Source organism: Manihot esculenta, chromosome 13 (genome assembly GCF_001659605.2).
Source record: "Manihot esculenta cultivar AM560-2 chromosome 13, M.esculenta_v8, whole genome shotgun sequence".
Classification (NCBI taxonomy): domain Eukaryota; kingdom Viridiplantae; phylum Streptophyta; class Magnoliopsida; order Malpighiales; family Euphorbiaceae; genus Manihot; species Manihot esculenta.
Genome location: NC_035173.2, coordinates 1891539 through 1908265, shown reverse-complemented (window position 1 = coordinate 1908265; position 16727 = coordinate 1891539). Strand labels below are relative to the sequence as shown.

General features: G+C 32.1%; 2 protein-coding genes across 4 annotated transcripts; both read left to right on the top strand.

Annotated features, from left to right (window-relative positions):
* Window positions 1–1619: 1619 nt before the first annotated feature.
* LOC110629325 (pentatricopeptide repeat-containing protein At3g04130, mitochondrial) lies at window positions 1620–5327 on the top strand. 3 transcript variants are annotated; one of them, XM_021776232.2, is made up of 3 exons: window positions 1620–1771; window positions 2019–3616; window positions 4741–5327. In XM_021776232.2, the coding sequence occupies exons 1-2, from the start codon at window positions 1735–1737 to the stop codon at window positions 3596–3598; spliced, it is 1617 nt and encodes a 538-aa protein (XP_021631924.1). In that variant the 5' UTR covers window positions 1620–1734; the 3' UTR covers window positions 3599–3616; window positions 4741–5327. The 3 variants fall into 3 exon arrangements, with proteins under 3 accessions (XP_021631924.1, XP_021631923.1, XP_043805851.1); XM_021776231.2 differs by having other exon boundaries at window positions 4011–5327; XM_043949916.1 differs by having other exon boundaries at window positions 2019–5327.
* Window positions 5328–8564: 3237 nt separating this feature from the next.
* On the top strand, window positions 8565–12100 carry LOC110629323. Its single transcript, XM_021776230.2, has 2 exons — window positions 8565–9935; window positions 10386–12100. Exons 1-2 carry the CDS (start codon window positions 9228–9230, stop codon window positions 11664–11666), a joined length of 1989 nt encoding a protein of 662 aa, XP_021631922.1. The 5' UTR covers window positions 8565–9227; the 3' UTR covers window positions 11667–12100.
* Window positions 12101–16727: the final 4627 nt, after the last annotated feature.

The window sequence follows — 16727 nt, the reverse complement described above, 5'->3', positions numbered from 1 at the left end:
GAATGTTGCGCAGCAGATCACAACACTCACGCGCTCATAAAGCCTTCGCTCGCTGTATGTTTTTCTTTTTTAATAAAATTTCTGTTATTTGTATAATTTCTCTTTCTGTTTAGGATGGTTTATAGCTTTTTGTTTTGATGGATTAAATGAAACTTATTTCTGTGTGATTAAGATTCTTCTTTGTTGTTTTGGTTTACATTGGCTGTTTGGACATTGATTACTCATTTCAACGTGAATGAAAAATGAGAAGTTGAAAACCGAATTTTGGAATAGAGTCGAGCCGGTTTATATATAGTTCAGTTCTGTTTTATTTTTAAATTAAATTGAAATTTAATTTTTTAATTTTTTCAATTTAATTTAATTTCAAATTAAATGGACCGTTTGCATGGTCCATATGAGATCATTAAATATAAGAAATATTTAATTAAATAAAATAATTAATAAAATCTTTTGAGATATTTTTTTACCTTTTTTTTTTCGCTGCTGCCACTAAATTTTAATTTATTTTAAAAAATATATAAATATTTAAATACTTTTATAAAATAGTAACGAGGTCATGTCAAGTGAAATGCTTTTTCTTTCTCTTTTTTAACTATTATAATCTTTAATCTTTCAATTTTTAAACTTTAGTAATTAGAATACCATCTGAAATTTAAATATATTTTTATTTTATAATTTATATAGAATAATAAAAAAGATTAATAATATATATTTATTATTTTTAATTATATATTTATTTTATTAAAAAATAATAATTATAAATTAATTATTAAATTATATTTTTTTATAAATTTATTCATATATTTTTAATTAAAAAACATTTAATTAATTATATAAAAAAATATTTTCTGTTAACTCACTTAAATATGTAAAATAAATATAAAAGATATATATAACTATCATAGAATGTGAGAGTTGTAATAAGTATTATATAAAACAACTTGCATTCAAATTTGATGTGATTACAAAAATAAAAAATATATAGGCCAATGAATTTTGTAAGAGGAAAAAATAAAATAAAAATTATATTAATGAAATTAAGAAAAGTTCAACCTTATTACAACTTCTTTCATAATAAGTAATTTTTATAATTGAATATAAATGTTAAAGTATCTTTAATGCATTAAGTTTTAATTAATCAAAAATAAATATATTTTTTTAATTTTTCATTAAAAATAAATAAAAAAAATTTAGATCGAATAAAAAACAAAAAGACTCATTCTTCATATTTTTATGCTTTATAATCTGAACTTTTTTGAGATACTTTTTTTTTTGGATTTTTAACAATTTTCGATGAAAAAGTATAAGAGGGAAGTTTTTTTACAAATTTATCGGAAGTTGCTAAAAAGATTTTTTTTTTTTTCTTTCTATTTTATATGATAAATGAATTTTATTATTATTTTAAGCGATAAGCTATATATGCATTTTATCGGAAATTGCAAGTGTTGAAACATTAAATAGATTTTCTGAAATAAATTGAAGTGAGTGACTGCAGTATATTAGTGATTAAAGTTAATAGTAAAAATTACTTTTTTTTAATATTATTATTATTATTATTATTATTATTAATGTGGATGGTTTTTTAAATAAAAACAAAAAAAAAAAAGAAGAAAAAATGAAGATGCGAGTTGAATGTTTGTTGGGCTTGGCCTTCAAATCTGAGATGTTTTGAAATTGGAAGAGGTAGGCCTCAGGCTTGATTCCCTTTTTAGGTTGAACGGGCCAGGAAGGTTTATGGTCGCTGCTCTCTCTGTGATCTCTAATCCATCAGGTAAGGTTTCAACACCTTCTCATTCCGTTCTTCTTTGTCCCTTTTGTTTGCTTTCTAATTTTTTCAAGAGCATCCTTTTAATTTTAATGAAGTTCATGTGTTCGCCTTTTCAATTTTCACTAGCATTTGGGTTTGTTTAATTCAAAAACAGGAAATGAAAATCATTTTTAGGAGGTGAAATTAGTATAATTTAGTTAAGATCATCCGATTGAACACTAATCATGCTGTAAATTCACTTGAGATGCAGGTTTATCTTGCCCCTTCTCCATGGCTGCACTTCTTGGAAATTGCCTTAGAACCACCCGTGTCCCTCTCGACCCATCACCTTCTTGTGCCCTTTACCTTGCTTACTGTAATAATTGTTCTCGTGCTCTTTCTTCTCTCTTCGTTTCTTCTTTGGATAAAACTGAGAGTCCCCATTTTGCCAAGCGTAAACTTGATTGTCGAGAGCAATGTCTGGACTCGACAACACAAGCAGACATAGGGATTCTTGTAGCGAAAGTTCGAGTTGGGAATAGTCTTGATGAGATTCTTCAATCTCTTGCGCATGATCAATTGTGTAATAGCATACAGCTTTCTCCCGTTCTTGTTAACAAACTGTTGTTCCAGTTTAAGGATGATTGGAAATCTGCATTGGGTGTCTTTAGATGGGCAGAGTCGCGTGGCTATAAGCATACATCAGAAGCTTATGATACGTTGGTGGACAGTCTGGGGAAAATGAAACAAATGGATGAGATGACGGCTTTGTTAGAGGAAATGCAGAAAGGTCAACTTGTTACACTTAAGACACTAGGTAAGGCTATGAGAAGGTTTTCTGGGGCAGGGCAATGGGAAAATGCTGTAAGGTTATTTGACAAGTTAGGAACTTTTGGGTTGGAGAAGAATACTGAGTCTATGAACTTGTTGTTGGACACCCTTTGCAAAGAACGCAAAGTGGAGCAAGCCCGTGAGATATTCTTGGAGCTCAAATCTCACATTTCTCCAAATGCTAACACATTTAACATTTTTATTCATGGTTGGTGCAAAATCAATCGTGTTGAAGAAGCATATTGGACAATTCAGGAAATGAGAGGACATGGTTTTCTTCCTTGTGTCATAAGCTATTCCACCATTGTCCAATTCTATTGCCGTAGATGTGACTTCAGCAAGGTTTATGAGCTCCTTGATGAAATGGAAGCCCTAGGATCCACACCTAATGTTGTTACTTACACCACTGTGATGAGTGCACTGGCAAAATCAGAGAAGTATGAAGAGGCTTTGCAAATAGCCCATAGGATGAAGTCAGTTGGATGTAAACCTGATACACTTTTTTACAATTCTCTGATCCATTCATTAGGGAGAGCTGGCAGACAACAGGAAGCTGTTCATGTTTTTGAGGAGGAGATGCCAAGTACTGGTGTCTCCCCCAATGCATCTACATACAATTCCATGATTGCCATGTTATGCCATCATGCTCAAGAACTAAAAGCTTTGAAACTGCTTAAGGAGATGGAAACTTCAAGGATCTGTAAGCCTGATGTTCAGACTTACTACCCATTGCTTAAGTCATGCTTTAGAACCGGCAAGGTAGATAGTCTGTTGCGTCAATTATTGGATGACATGATTAAAAAGCATAATCTCAGTCTTGATGTATCAGCCTACACACTTTTAATTCATGGACTTTGTAGAGCAAACCAATGTGAATGGGCCTACCGCTTGTTTGAGGAAATGATTGGTAAAGATATAATGCCTAGATATCAGACATGTCAGTTGCTCTTGGAAAATGTCAAGCTAAAGCATTTGTATGATGCTGCTAAGAAAATTGAAATTGTTATGCAGAAACTATAAACATAAGATGCAACACAGGTATTTTTTTCCCTTTTCTTTATTATTGTTTATAATGTTCTCAATTGTTTCAAAGACAAATGGCTAATGAATGGTTTTGAGAAAGATTTCTGGTAAAATGGATCATTTCTTTGGCAATTAATCCCTTAGAAATAATAAAAGAAGCAAATTAACAGAAAAATATAGGGTTGTCATTGTACTGATAGTTCTTGGCCGTTTAAAATTTTGGTGGTTAGAAATGTAGAGATCTAGTATCACCAATCTTGTTGAAAGTAACAGAAGCTCACTCTCAACTTGTGGATATATTTAAACTTATCACCATTTTGGCAATTGTGATATCAGTTGTAGGCTGTTGATGTGTCAGTTTTAGTTGCAAATAACTGTTAACTAACATTTTTACTCTATTTTGCTCAAGGGTTCGTGTATTGTGAATGTGCGTGCAATCAGGCAGTTTGAATGATTGTAGTCCAACTTCTTGCATGAGGATTTGTGGAGACAAATTTTGCTAGTAAGTATTGGCATTCTTGAATTCAGTTTCCATTTCTATGCTTTTTCTGTTTACAGATGATCAATCAATAGCAGTTCAAGTTTAAAATAGATTATTATATAGGAGATGATGCATATGTGATGGATGTGCCTTCTGTAAGGTTAGCTATAATAACCAAATGATGCAAGTGGGAAAAAAGGGAATGCTTTTTTGCAACCACTGGATGATTAAAGCTGGTTCACCCACAGGGCCATGGCTTGAGTTTGTGTTTTCGGTAGCCTTGACTTCCATAAATTAATTTTTAGCAACCTGGGATGCTATGATACTGAGGATTCAGGCTGATAGATGCCGGTTGAAATCTCCTTATGATTCAGTTCTTTCGTTCTAAAGAAGAATACCCCTTGAAATATGAGTCAAATATTGATAGCCAAGATTTCCTTCAAACAAAAACATGTGCTCATGGAAATTGATACTTTTTCCAGCCGCCATATGAAGGAATAAAAATGTTGGTTAGATTTAGACCTTTTCAAGGTTTCAGTTATTGTATTTTAATAATTGATCTGCTAGTGTTCTGCTCATATTTTTTTGTCTCCTCATTTTGGCCTTGCACATTAAGATGAACATGACCTGCTCACTTCTATGGGAATTGGTTGTTTAGGATATTTGTCGGTGATAATCTTTCTTGACCTACGTTGAGGTCACAATGAAGTAAACTTGGGGATCTAAGTGGGGTTTATGCAGTTGAAAGATGTACCACCTGGAACTGAGCTTCTTGTCTCTTTATCTTTGGGTCTTTGCATTTTTTTGGCATTTGTTCTTGAAGGTATCTCTTCTTGTACACTTTTGACTATTGGGTTCATAGTGAAGATGCAGCATCACATGCTTTTGTCTGAGGTTACCTGATTACCATAAAGAGAAGTAATCTCGTGATCCAATGTTTTCTGATGATGGGAGGTGAAAATAAAGCCAAATGCATGAAAGATGAAATCAGCTCAAAGCACTAGGCATACAAGGGGTCCCCATAGATTTCTGGCCATGAAGCCCCAGCAACGTGCAAGATGGGTCAGTTTCTTATTATTTTGTCAAGTCCTGAAATCTATTATTATTGTCATCTGTTTATCTTATTTATCTAGTAACAAGTGGACTGTGCAAAACATGCGTTGTATGGAGGAAGAATAGCACAAGAATTCTTCATTGTGATGAATACTCAATTGGGAGATGTTTGTTTTTGTTTCTTCATCTTTATATGTTTTGTAAAGGGCTACGTTCATTAACCTCTAAGGCCATAATACCCTTTTTATTTTTATATATGTTAATCACTATTAATTAGAAAAATCCACTTGACATCTTCATCACACGTACAAAAGGGAGCAATCTTGTTGGAAAAGTGTTGCATTTGCTTTCATTTTAAAATTGAAGGATGGAAATGAGTTGCCTTTGATCCTTCACCCAAAGGGGAGAAAGAAAAAGAGATTGGATAATTGAATTTATTAATTATTTTCAACACGTCATTAATTAATAATTGGATCTACTAATTATATTTATTGAATTTATTAATTGAAGCTTAAATTAGAAGAAATTTTCAGTTGGGCCTAGAATTCTAAATCCTTGGAAGGACAGCGCCCAAAAAATGCTGGGGCAATTGAGCTAAAGATGCAAGTGTTCTTCAGTAATTTTTAGCTGATAGTCCCTGGTTTAATAGTACAATCCAATGGGGGCGATTAGTAGAAAGCCATGCCGGCATGGCTTTGTTGGGAGTGATGAAGGCCATTAACGTTAATAATAACGAGATTAGGGAATTAGGGGAGATTAATCCAAGGATGTTTGAATTAGTTCTGATGATGAATGTAGAGACAATGAGTAGTGGTAGTCCCACTTGTTTGATTGAAGCCATCAAATATTGTCTCTTTTATACTTTGGGAAAAACTAAAGACTTGGTCACTTGGCCACTCATTATACCCTTTTTGTATATATATCATTAAGATTTGACTATATTATAAAAATAAAAAAAATTATTTATTTAAAAAACCTCGAATGCATTAATTCAATATGGAATAATGTGTTTTAAGATCTTAAAACAAGAAATTTATTTTCAAAGTATATAAATTAACTTGAAAATATATATATATAAATCGAAAGCAACTACCAAAGAGAATTTCTTTAACCTACAAGACAAAATTTAGCCTTAATTGGTCTTGAAAGCAATAAGAAATGCTGTTGAATTGTATGAAATTGATGATGGCTGCCCCTGCCCTCGATAAAGCCTACATGGCTGCTCCCGATTGGCTGGCCAGCCGTGTGCACCGGTTTACCAATAGTTGAGAAGGATGAGATTTCCATCATTGTCCTACAAATATTCCCGAGCAACTTAAAACGCTCCGTTTTATCCCCTCAAGTAGTTAATTATTGAAGATTTCAAGTAATAAGTTTGATTAGCTGTTAAATTTTAATTATTTATTGCTTTTATAAATGGATTATCAACTTATATATTAATTAAAATTTTGTTTATTTTGTCCAACTCACTTTTCTCCTTGAATTTTTATTTACATAAAGTCTTTTTTTTATAAATAAAATCTATTATTATTTTATAGAAATTAAAATTAAACTTTTATATTACAAAAATAGCCATTGATTTAATTAAATAAATTTTTTTTTCTATAATATAATACATTAGATAGACTGAAATTTAAAAAGATTTTATTAATACTTATTAAGTGAATTAGTTTAATAAATTAAAAATTAAGAAAACAAAAAACTACACTTACACCTATATAAATAATAAAAAATAAAACTTGATATAAAAATTTATTATAATTTTTATTAATTATGCATAGTCTCTTATACAAATTTACTATAATGTTGAATTAAGTGAATGATACATCTATAAACTATATATTATAAAGTTATAAATAAAGTATAGAATATAAATTATTTTTATTTTAAATGTAATATATTATAATTTTCAACCAATTAAATACAGTTAAAATTTTATTAATTTATTTTTAATAAGTTTTAATACAAATCAATCTGAAAGGAAATAAAAGGTTTTTTAATTATATTTTAGATTTTCAGCTTTTCCATGGTGAAAAAAACGTTTTATTTATTTTTTTCATTTTTAATCAATTTTATGCAAATCAATTTAAAAGAAATAAATGTTTTTTTTTTACTTTATTTCTAAGATAATATTTAATGTACATCACATATTAAAATCATTATTTTAGTTTTTCAGCTTTATAAAGTGAAAGCAACTTATTTTTTTTAATTTTAATTAAATTATGCTAAAATAAAACTTAATTAAAAGAATTTAAGTAAAATAATTAAAAAGTTTTAAACTTATATAAACTTTATAAATAATTAAATAACAACAAATTGAAATACGTTAATTTAATAGTTGATTAGATTTAGTTTTTATTATAATAATACAAGTATTTTAGATTTTTTTTAATTTTCTTCTCAGATATGAATTATAGACTATAAAAAAATTTAAAATTCAAAAATAAAAAATAAAAATATAATAAAAAAATAAATTTCATTATTAATTTTTTAGAATATTATCAAACTTTTTGAAAAAAAAAATAAATTTGCAATTATTAGTTAATTTTTAAAATATATTAATTATTTTTTTTTATTTTTTTTGAATCGAAAATTGAAGGTTGAAGGAGTAGAACTGAAATCTCTCGGCTTTATTCTAATGCACTTTAACATCAGATTAAACATGTGAGTGCAATTATATTTTTTTAAATAGAAGTTACGTTTTTAATAAATTTTATACTCTTTTAATTATTTTTATAAAATTTTGTATTGTATTAAAGTTTAATATGAGTAGAACTAAAAAATTGTAATTTATGTAAACACTACAATTAAAAAATTTTCACTAAAGAAATATTAAATGAGTATTGGATTGTTAGCATTGACTTTCTTTTATTTCAATAAAATCTCTTTTGGATAAGAATTAATTGGTGATATTTTATGAGCAATATCTTACACGTGAAAAAGACTAATTCCGAACATCAATCTGAAAAATCTAAAATGTGTTGGAAGAGGATGAAAATGCATAACAAAGTAAATATTTTTATGAAAAAAAAATTATTAATTAATTTTTTTTAATTTTAAAAAATATAATAAAATATTTACAACATTTTAAAAAATTATTTAATTCTTATAATTTTAAAAAAATTTATTAGTTAAATTTTTTATTTTTAATTTTAATTTTAGTATGGAAAATATTTTAAATATTTTTGTAATATTTAATATTTAAAATAATTGAGTGATTAAATAATAATTTTTTAAAAATATTATAAATATTTTAATATATTTTTAAAAATTAATTAACGAATTTTTGCAGAAACTAAATTATAATTTTTTGAAAAAAGAAAAACAAGAGAAAGAACCTATCAACAAAGTGTCATTCAGTAGACCGAAACTTACCTCATTGTCGCCATTCTCATTTTCCTGTAGTGAAAATAAAACACATACAATCCTTTCATGATCAGTTACCACTTCCATGATCTCTCTCTCTCTCTCTCTCTCAGAGTAACTTTCAGGAGCTAAAGGAATCTCAGGCTTTTAGTTTTTTTTTTTCTCCACCATAAGAACCTCATCAAAAATCCATAATCAAGTGGGTGGCCCTTCTTCTTTCTCGTTTTGTTATCTACTGCTAAAATTGCTTCCTTTTCTTCCTTTAACAGAGTAATCTTACATTCCTCTTTTGTCTTCCTAAATTTCACCTTAAATTCCTCTGCTTTTTCTTTCTTCTTGCAGTTCAGCCTCTTCTGAACTGAATCATAATGTTTTCCTCTGCTACTTTTCTTTCTCATTTTCCCTCTATCAACTGTTTATTAGGATCACAATGATGCGTCTGCCCCTTTCCTAAGTCTACCTGTTTCTTATTCCTCGAATCCAAGATTCTTTGTTCTCGTTCCCTTTCCTAGAACTTTCCTAAGTAGAAAAGGATCAGTCTCTTTGGCTTTTTCTCTTTAACTTTCAAAGTTTAAAGCTTTAGTTGGCATATCAGATGTGGATAATGGCGTTTTAACTAGTATATTTGCTCTCATTTCTTCAACTCCTCCTGAATTCTTGAATTCTCCATGTTTTATTGTTAAGAAGTTCAAAACCTGAACTGGGTTTTACATATTCTAGCCAAAAATGCCACCTTCACACTTCCCTCTTAGGTGGGAAAGCACCGGAGACCAATGGTGGTATGCATCGCCAATTGATTTTGCGGCAGCCAACGGTCACTATGACTTGGTGAGGGAGCTACTCTACCTTGACACTAATCTCCTCATTAAACTCACTTCCCTTCGCAGAATTCGCCGCCTTGAAACCGTGTGGGACGACGAGGAACAATTCAGTGATGTTGCCAATTGCCGTGCTTTCGTGGCTAAGAAGCTTCTCATAGAATGTGAAACAAAGAGAGGTTATAACACTCTCGTTAGAGGTGGCTATGGTGGTTGGCTCCTGTACACTGCTGCCTCAGCTGGTGATGTGAACTTCATCAAGGAATTGTTGAAGAGAGACCCCCTTCTTGTTTTTGGAGAAGGAGAATATGGTGTTACTGATATACTTTATGCTGCAGCCAGGAGCAAGAATTCTGATGTTTTCAGGCTCCTGCTTGATTTTTCTATTTCAAGGAGTTGTGTTCTTAACTCTGAAAAAGAGTTGGAGCAGCAGCTGGGTGAGAATTATTCAGAGTTTAAGCAGGAGATGATGAATAGAGCTGTTCATGCTGCTGCTAGAGGTGGCAATTTGGAGATATTGAAGGAGCTTCTTGGAGATTGCCCTGATGTTTTTATTTATAGAGATGCTCAAGGATCCACTATCTTGCATAGTGCCTCAGGCAGAGGACAGGTTGAGGTAGGCCCTATTCATTTCATGTTCATAAAATGCTTTAATTCATCCATTGATTCTTGTAGAAGATTAATTTGTAAGTTTTCAAATTTTTGGCCAGCTTCTTGAAGCTTATGCTTCTAAGACTAGTTGTAAATTATAGGTCTCTATAGTTTTTCTTTCTTGTCTGTTGGATGAGCTACACAGCGGGGTGCTAGCACTCCCCCTTTCGCCGTCCCTTTCCTACAAAACCTTTTACTGCCAATGTGTTCTTTAGAGAACTTGAAAGATCTCTGATTACAATTCACTTAGCATCTCAGTAAAATGGACAGCATATCAGATATCATGACTACAGATTCATTGATCATGTTGTATGGATTCTTAGAGCAATTCTCAAGTATATGCAGATTAGACATCCAGTTCTTGGATCTTCCAGGAAAATGACATTGGACTATGTTTATCATCTTGCTTGTGCAGGTAGTTAAGGATCTGATAGCATCCTTCAGCTTTATCACATCCACAGATTATCAAGGAAACACGGCGTTACATGTAGCTGCTTACAGGGGATATTTATCTGTGGTGGAGGTTCTGATACACGCATCTCCCTCATTAATCTCCATAACAAACAAGTATGGAGATACTTTTCTCCATATGGCAGTGTCAGGTTTTCGAACTCCAGGTTTCCACAGAGTAGATAGGCAGATAGAGCTGATGAAGCAGTTAGTAGGGGGTAAGATCATAAACATCCAAGAGATCATCAATGTGAGGAACAATGATGGAAGAACAGTCCTTCATTTGGCTGTGATTGAGAATATTCAATCTAATTTGGTGGAACTTCTCATGACTGTACCATTAATTAACTTAAATATTCGTGATGCTGATAGCATGACTCCACTAGATCTCCTCAAGCAACGGCCGAGAACAGCCTCTTCTGAAATTCTAATCAAGCAGTTGATTTCAGCTGGAGGGATGTCTAATTGTCAGGATAATGTGGCTAGAAGTGCTATTGCTTTCCATTTAAGAGGGCAGGGTATAGGATGCAGTCCTGGCACTTCTTTCAGAATTCCTGATGCAGAGATATTCTTGTATACTGGTATTGAAAATGAATCTGATGCGAGTTGTGAGGTAACAAGTGTAGATTACAGTTCGTGCTTGAGTGAAGTGAGCGAATTCGGCACAGCTAATTCGGTGAATAATAAAAAGCCAGCTTCTCTAAATAATGCAGCAAGGCATCTAAAGTCTCTTCTCCAGTGGCCTAAGAAAAAAGAGAAAAAAGCTGTTAGTGCAGGGTTGACAGATGATGATTCTTTATACTCCTTTAATTTATCCAGAAGTTTGGAAGACCGACCGATAACACTTAGGCAGAGATACTCAAAACTGTCATGCCTTTCAAGCAACAAAAGGGCATTTTCTTCCAGAAGTAGTCTTCCCAGTCCATCAGCCAGAAAGAAGTTTACTGCCGGGCTAACGCATGGTGTCATTCAGGCAATGCCACATTTAGCTGTTTCAGTTGAATCACCTTCAAGTCCTCTTTCAGTATCATCCATGGCTTCACCTGCTTCGGTGGATAAAGAAAAGGGTATTGATATTGCAGGCCCCTCGAGCTTGAATCCATCTCTGAAGCATAAACCGCCCATCAATAAGAAGCTGATGAACCAGTATTTTTGCTTTGGCGCACAAGGTGTGGCTGTAGAAAATTCTGTAAGTTATTCACAAAAAAAAAGGAGTTACAAGCATGCTTCTTCGCTGGTAGCCTGAATTGATCATACAAAAAATAAACCAAATCGTGGAGACATGGCAGAAATGTACAGTTGTGTGATGCAATATGGTCCTGTTCATCCTTGTCAGGTTGATAGTTGGTCTCTGCTATAGAAATCTTGTTGTCACAGAAGATAGTGATCTTAAAGTTTACCAAATACTCTGCTATTCTGTAACCTGGGATGCCTTCTGATTAGGCTAAAGCTTTAGGTTAATTACCCAGTGATAGAATGAGTGGACTTGCAAATCATATTCTTAGCCAGCGGAGGCATGCTCTAAATGCAATCTTTGAAAAACTGATACTTTAGTTGATTGAGAAAATCAGAGTTTTGGATAATTTTAAAACTTTTTCTTGTTATTGTAACAGCGTCAGCTGCTATGCTATATCCACCACCAACAGAAAAATATTCTAATGGATTTTTTCACTTGCTCCAGAAGCTCTCCATGTCACAATAATTCATGATATTCTTATTCTACCTTTCAAACACGAAGTACTTCATCAGATGAATCGGAGTTTTCTGAACTCACCAATTCATCTGATAAGTTGAACTATAGCCATACAGGATCTTATTACAGTAAATCTGCATCAGTGCTGCAATTAATTAGTTAATTGCATGGTTTGGGCGAACCAGCCGGGTCTCATCACTCCTGCTTTGTTTTTCTTTATTTCTAATTGCAACAATTGATCAATATATTTTTTTTAAGTAATTATACTTCACACTGTTTGGGATGATTATTCTTATAGAATTCAATTTATTCTTTAAAAATAATTCAATTCAAATTTTTGAAAGGGACACGTATATTTTAACAAAATCTAGAGACAAATGTGTAGTATACAAACATAATCACTGAAATTTATTTAAACTTAGTGTTTAATATACACTATAATAATGTTAAACTTCTATATTTCTCAGGTAATGCCAAATTATAAAAGATATAGCATAAAAGAATTTGAGCAGTTCGAAAGCTGCAGAACATATCCAATTCCCAGATCCCAACAACTGGGATTGCGGAAAAATCAGAATCAACTGAAATACCATCAATTTACACCAAGCGCCATGTCAATATTTTTTTTTTAAAATAAAATAATAAGATCAAGATCTACATTTCTGTTTGCTAAAAGAAAGCTTAGGACAACTGTTGTACATCTGTTTGGTTCCGGCAAGATCTTAACAAAACTTCAAGCATGACTTTATTACACAAGTATATAGTCAAAAACCGCCAAAGCTAGTCATACCCACGTGAAAAAAACAAAAAAAAAAAAATCTCCCCATCCTGATGAAGTGTAGAACCATTTCAGGGTCAACCAGGCAGGACTTCCAACTTACATAACCATTCCTCCATCAACAGTGAACACCTGCGAAAATACAACATATTGATATAACTCATTAATCATGAAAATAAAATGAAGAATGGGCTTCATGAACTCCATTGCTGGTACTAAACCCCAATGGTTATAATTGGCGCTGCATCATGGCCAGCAGACGATGAGACTAACTGTATCAATGAGAATATCCAGATACCATGCGATTAGCAAAACAAAGGAATTTATTAGAACGACAACCTAGTGCAGGAAGCTCAGTGGTCCTTATCTGTTGAATAAAAGCAAGGCAAGCCCTTATATGACAATGAAGGACTAGGGAATCTCTTGATCAAGATGTTAGTTAGTAGTGATCTCCTCATGAGTTGATTCTCTTTAGCTAACAATTTACTACAAACTTAATGCTCAATTTCACCTGTATCTTTATTGAGAAGTTCAATTTAGTCAATTTTCAACTTTTTACCCAAATTAGCCCAAGATGCATGGTGATGTAAAACAAGAAAAACAGGGGAAGTCGGGGAGAAATGAGTTCTGAAGGGATAGAGAAATACATCCTCAATAGGCAGAGAAACATAGCAACAAGTTCTCAAATCATATCATGTTATGGACTCTTCCGTAGGGACCACGTACGAGAGAAAGAATGAGTAACCACAGACTATTTGATAACTCTCAAAGTTATCAGAGAACACTTTCGATACCTTTCAAATTCTATTTTGCTTAGACTTATCTGAATTATTTTGAGTAGCTTTCAAAGTCTTTCCAGCTTTAGATTTCTTATGTCGATTAATTTCTATTTTTCCGTTAGACTTCTATTCTGCTTGTAACACCCAGCATTATAAATTGCTGAGATTGAATCCATAAAATTAAGCAGAATTTTCTATCATATTTATTTGAGATCAGAACTCTCTCTCTTAATGAGTTCAAAAGAGTGAGAGCTCCCTTCCTTGAGCTCACTACAGCAACAATTGGTCAAGGTAAGAATAGATGAAAAACAAGGGACTTAACATCTTGTTATCAGAACCAAGCGTCATGACGGAACAATCCAATTTGCAACATAAACTGGATTCCTATATCCAGTTTTCAGAAGAACGTTATCAACAGCAATGCTAAGAACAAAAAGAAATGTATGGGCTATTGGAAGCCATATCTAAGCAGCTGACGAGATTTTTTTCAAATCATACATAATTAAAAATTATTTATCAAATCATGCAAAATTTGAAAATATTTTCGGATTCTGAGTGTCAAAAAAGCATGTTCGACACCATTGGTGTCGAATAATGAGGCCCCTGCTACGGGAGCTCACTGACATGTTCGGTACCTAAGATGCTATCCAGCACTTTAAGTGCTGGACTAGCTATCACCTCAGACGTGCAAAGATTCTATGCACCCTTGATAAAGAGGTGAAGATGTGGCATGTTCGACACCCTAGAGGTGAAGATGTCCAACCTCAATGGCAAACTCAAACGGCCATATTCTCTGCCACCTCTTTATAAATTGCTTACCGAATGACAAACAATATCCCAGCCAATAAACTTTCTCATTACTTATTTGCTTCTTTTGTTATTTTCTTCTCTATAATCTTATTTTTTAATTAATCTTTAATAAAAATTAGTTCCTCTACAAATTTCATAAAATTAGTGTATCTAATTATTTCACTCGACTACAAAAAAAAGAAACGGCAGTAAGTTTTAGATTTTTTTTATTTTGAATTTAAATTATTTTTATCGTAAATAAAAATAAATTCCTAATAGAAATTATTTTATTTGCAAGAATTAAAAGATTTGATTTCATTGATTGATTCGGTAAAAACGTAATACAGTGATTCATATTTAAAAAGTACATAAAAAATTATAATTTTTTTAAAAATAAATATATCATATTTATTGTGTCTAATTTTAATTTATTGTAATTTTAAAAAATAAAAAGGTTTAATTATCAATTATAGAAATATTGAATTTACATGTTTTTTTTATTATTTATTATCAGAAAAATGACAGTTCTGCATATGCTAATATTCATTAGGACAAATATTATAAATAATTCTCATGGATACGATTATGATGGAAGTTTTTCAAAGATTGTTCCAATAGGTAAAATAATAAGTTTTAATCAATTAGTCAGAAAAATTACTCGTGCAATTGGATTATCTGAAAAGAATGAATATAGAGAGACAATTAATTTTATAAAACCTACAATTGTGGATGGATCCTTAAAATTCAAATGCATGGAGATATGGGGTGAAGATAATGTATCTAGTATGTTTAATTACTTATATCAAATTGGTGGTATGTCTGGTATAGAAATATATGTTAAGATACTTCGCTGTGTTGATGCGGCGAATGAGGATGCTGATGCGGCGAATGAGGATGCTGATATAGGTCCATCTAGAACTGCTGTGGAATCAAATGTTGAACAATGTGAAGAACTGCTGTGGAATCAAATGTTGAACAATGTGAAGAGCAAAATTCAGTGGATGATTATAATTTATCTGATAGAGTAGAGGATGAGAATGATTATAATTCATGGATGTCTACTGAGGATGATGATAATGGAGAGGAGGACTGTGGGAGTAAGTGTCGGTATTACAACACTCAATTTCCTAATCCTATTGTGCCTGTTGTTCATCCTCCCCCATATTCAGAAATAGACTTCGATTTACTTAGGATGAATCCTTATTATAAGTCAGAAAGTCGTTCCTTTTGGGATCCATCTAAAGAGTTTTCAGTTAGGATAAGATTTTTTTCGAGAGATCCAGTAGTTGCGGCTGCAAAAGAATATCACTTAAGACATCATCATCAATTTTGCTACCGTGAAACAAGAGAGAAGACTTATTTTATAAAGTGTAAAAGACAAAGACAGTGGTTGTATATGGAGGATTCGAGTACCCAAAAAAGGAGAGGATATATGAAAAATTACGAGATATAGTGGACTGCGCACATGTATAAATCTTCAGTTGATGAAAAATCATAACCAATTAGATGAAAATTTTATTTGTCCATTCATCTTTCCATTAATTGAACAACAGTCTAATATAAAAATTGCTGCCTTACAAGCCGAAGTGAGATAAATTTGGGTATGAGCCGTCTTATCAAAAAACATGGAAAGCAAAGCAATGGCAAAACTTTATAAGGGTTAGGATGAATCACATAGTCGGTTGCGTAGATTCATGACTGCTCCTCATCATTTCAACCCCGAAACAATATACATGATTGAAGATAATCCATATTAGATAAATAAACGATTAAATATGATGTGTTGTGTATTTGACCGAATGTTTTAAGTTTTTAAGCAATCGATTAAAGGATTTAAACATTGCCGACCTGTAATCTCAATCGATTGGACATTTCTATATGAAAAATACATCGGGTGTATATTGTGTGCAACCGCACTCGATGGAAATAATCAACTCTTTCCATTAGCTTTTGCCATTGTTGATAAGGAGGATGGTGACAATTGGTCGTGGTTTATGGATTGCATAAAAATCTGTGACCAAACGAGAAGATTTGTGTGTCATTTCAGATCGTCATGCTAGAATTCTTAAGGCGATGCATAAATATTGGTGGCAATCTCCTCCTCCTCCTCCTCCTCCTCCTCCTCCTCCTCATTGCCGACCTGTAATCTCAATCGATTGGACATTTCTATATGAAAAATACATCGGGTGTATATTGTGTGCAACCGCACTCGATGGAAATAATCAACTCTTTCCATTAGCTTTTGCCATTGTTGATAAGGAGGATGGT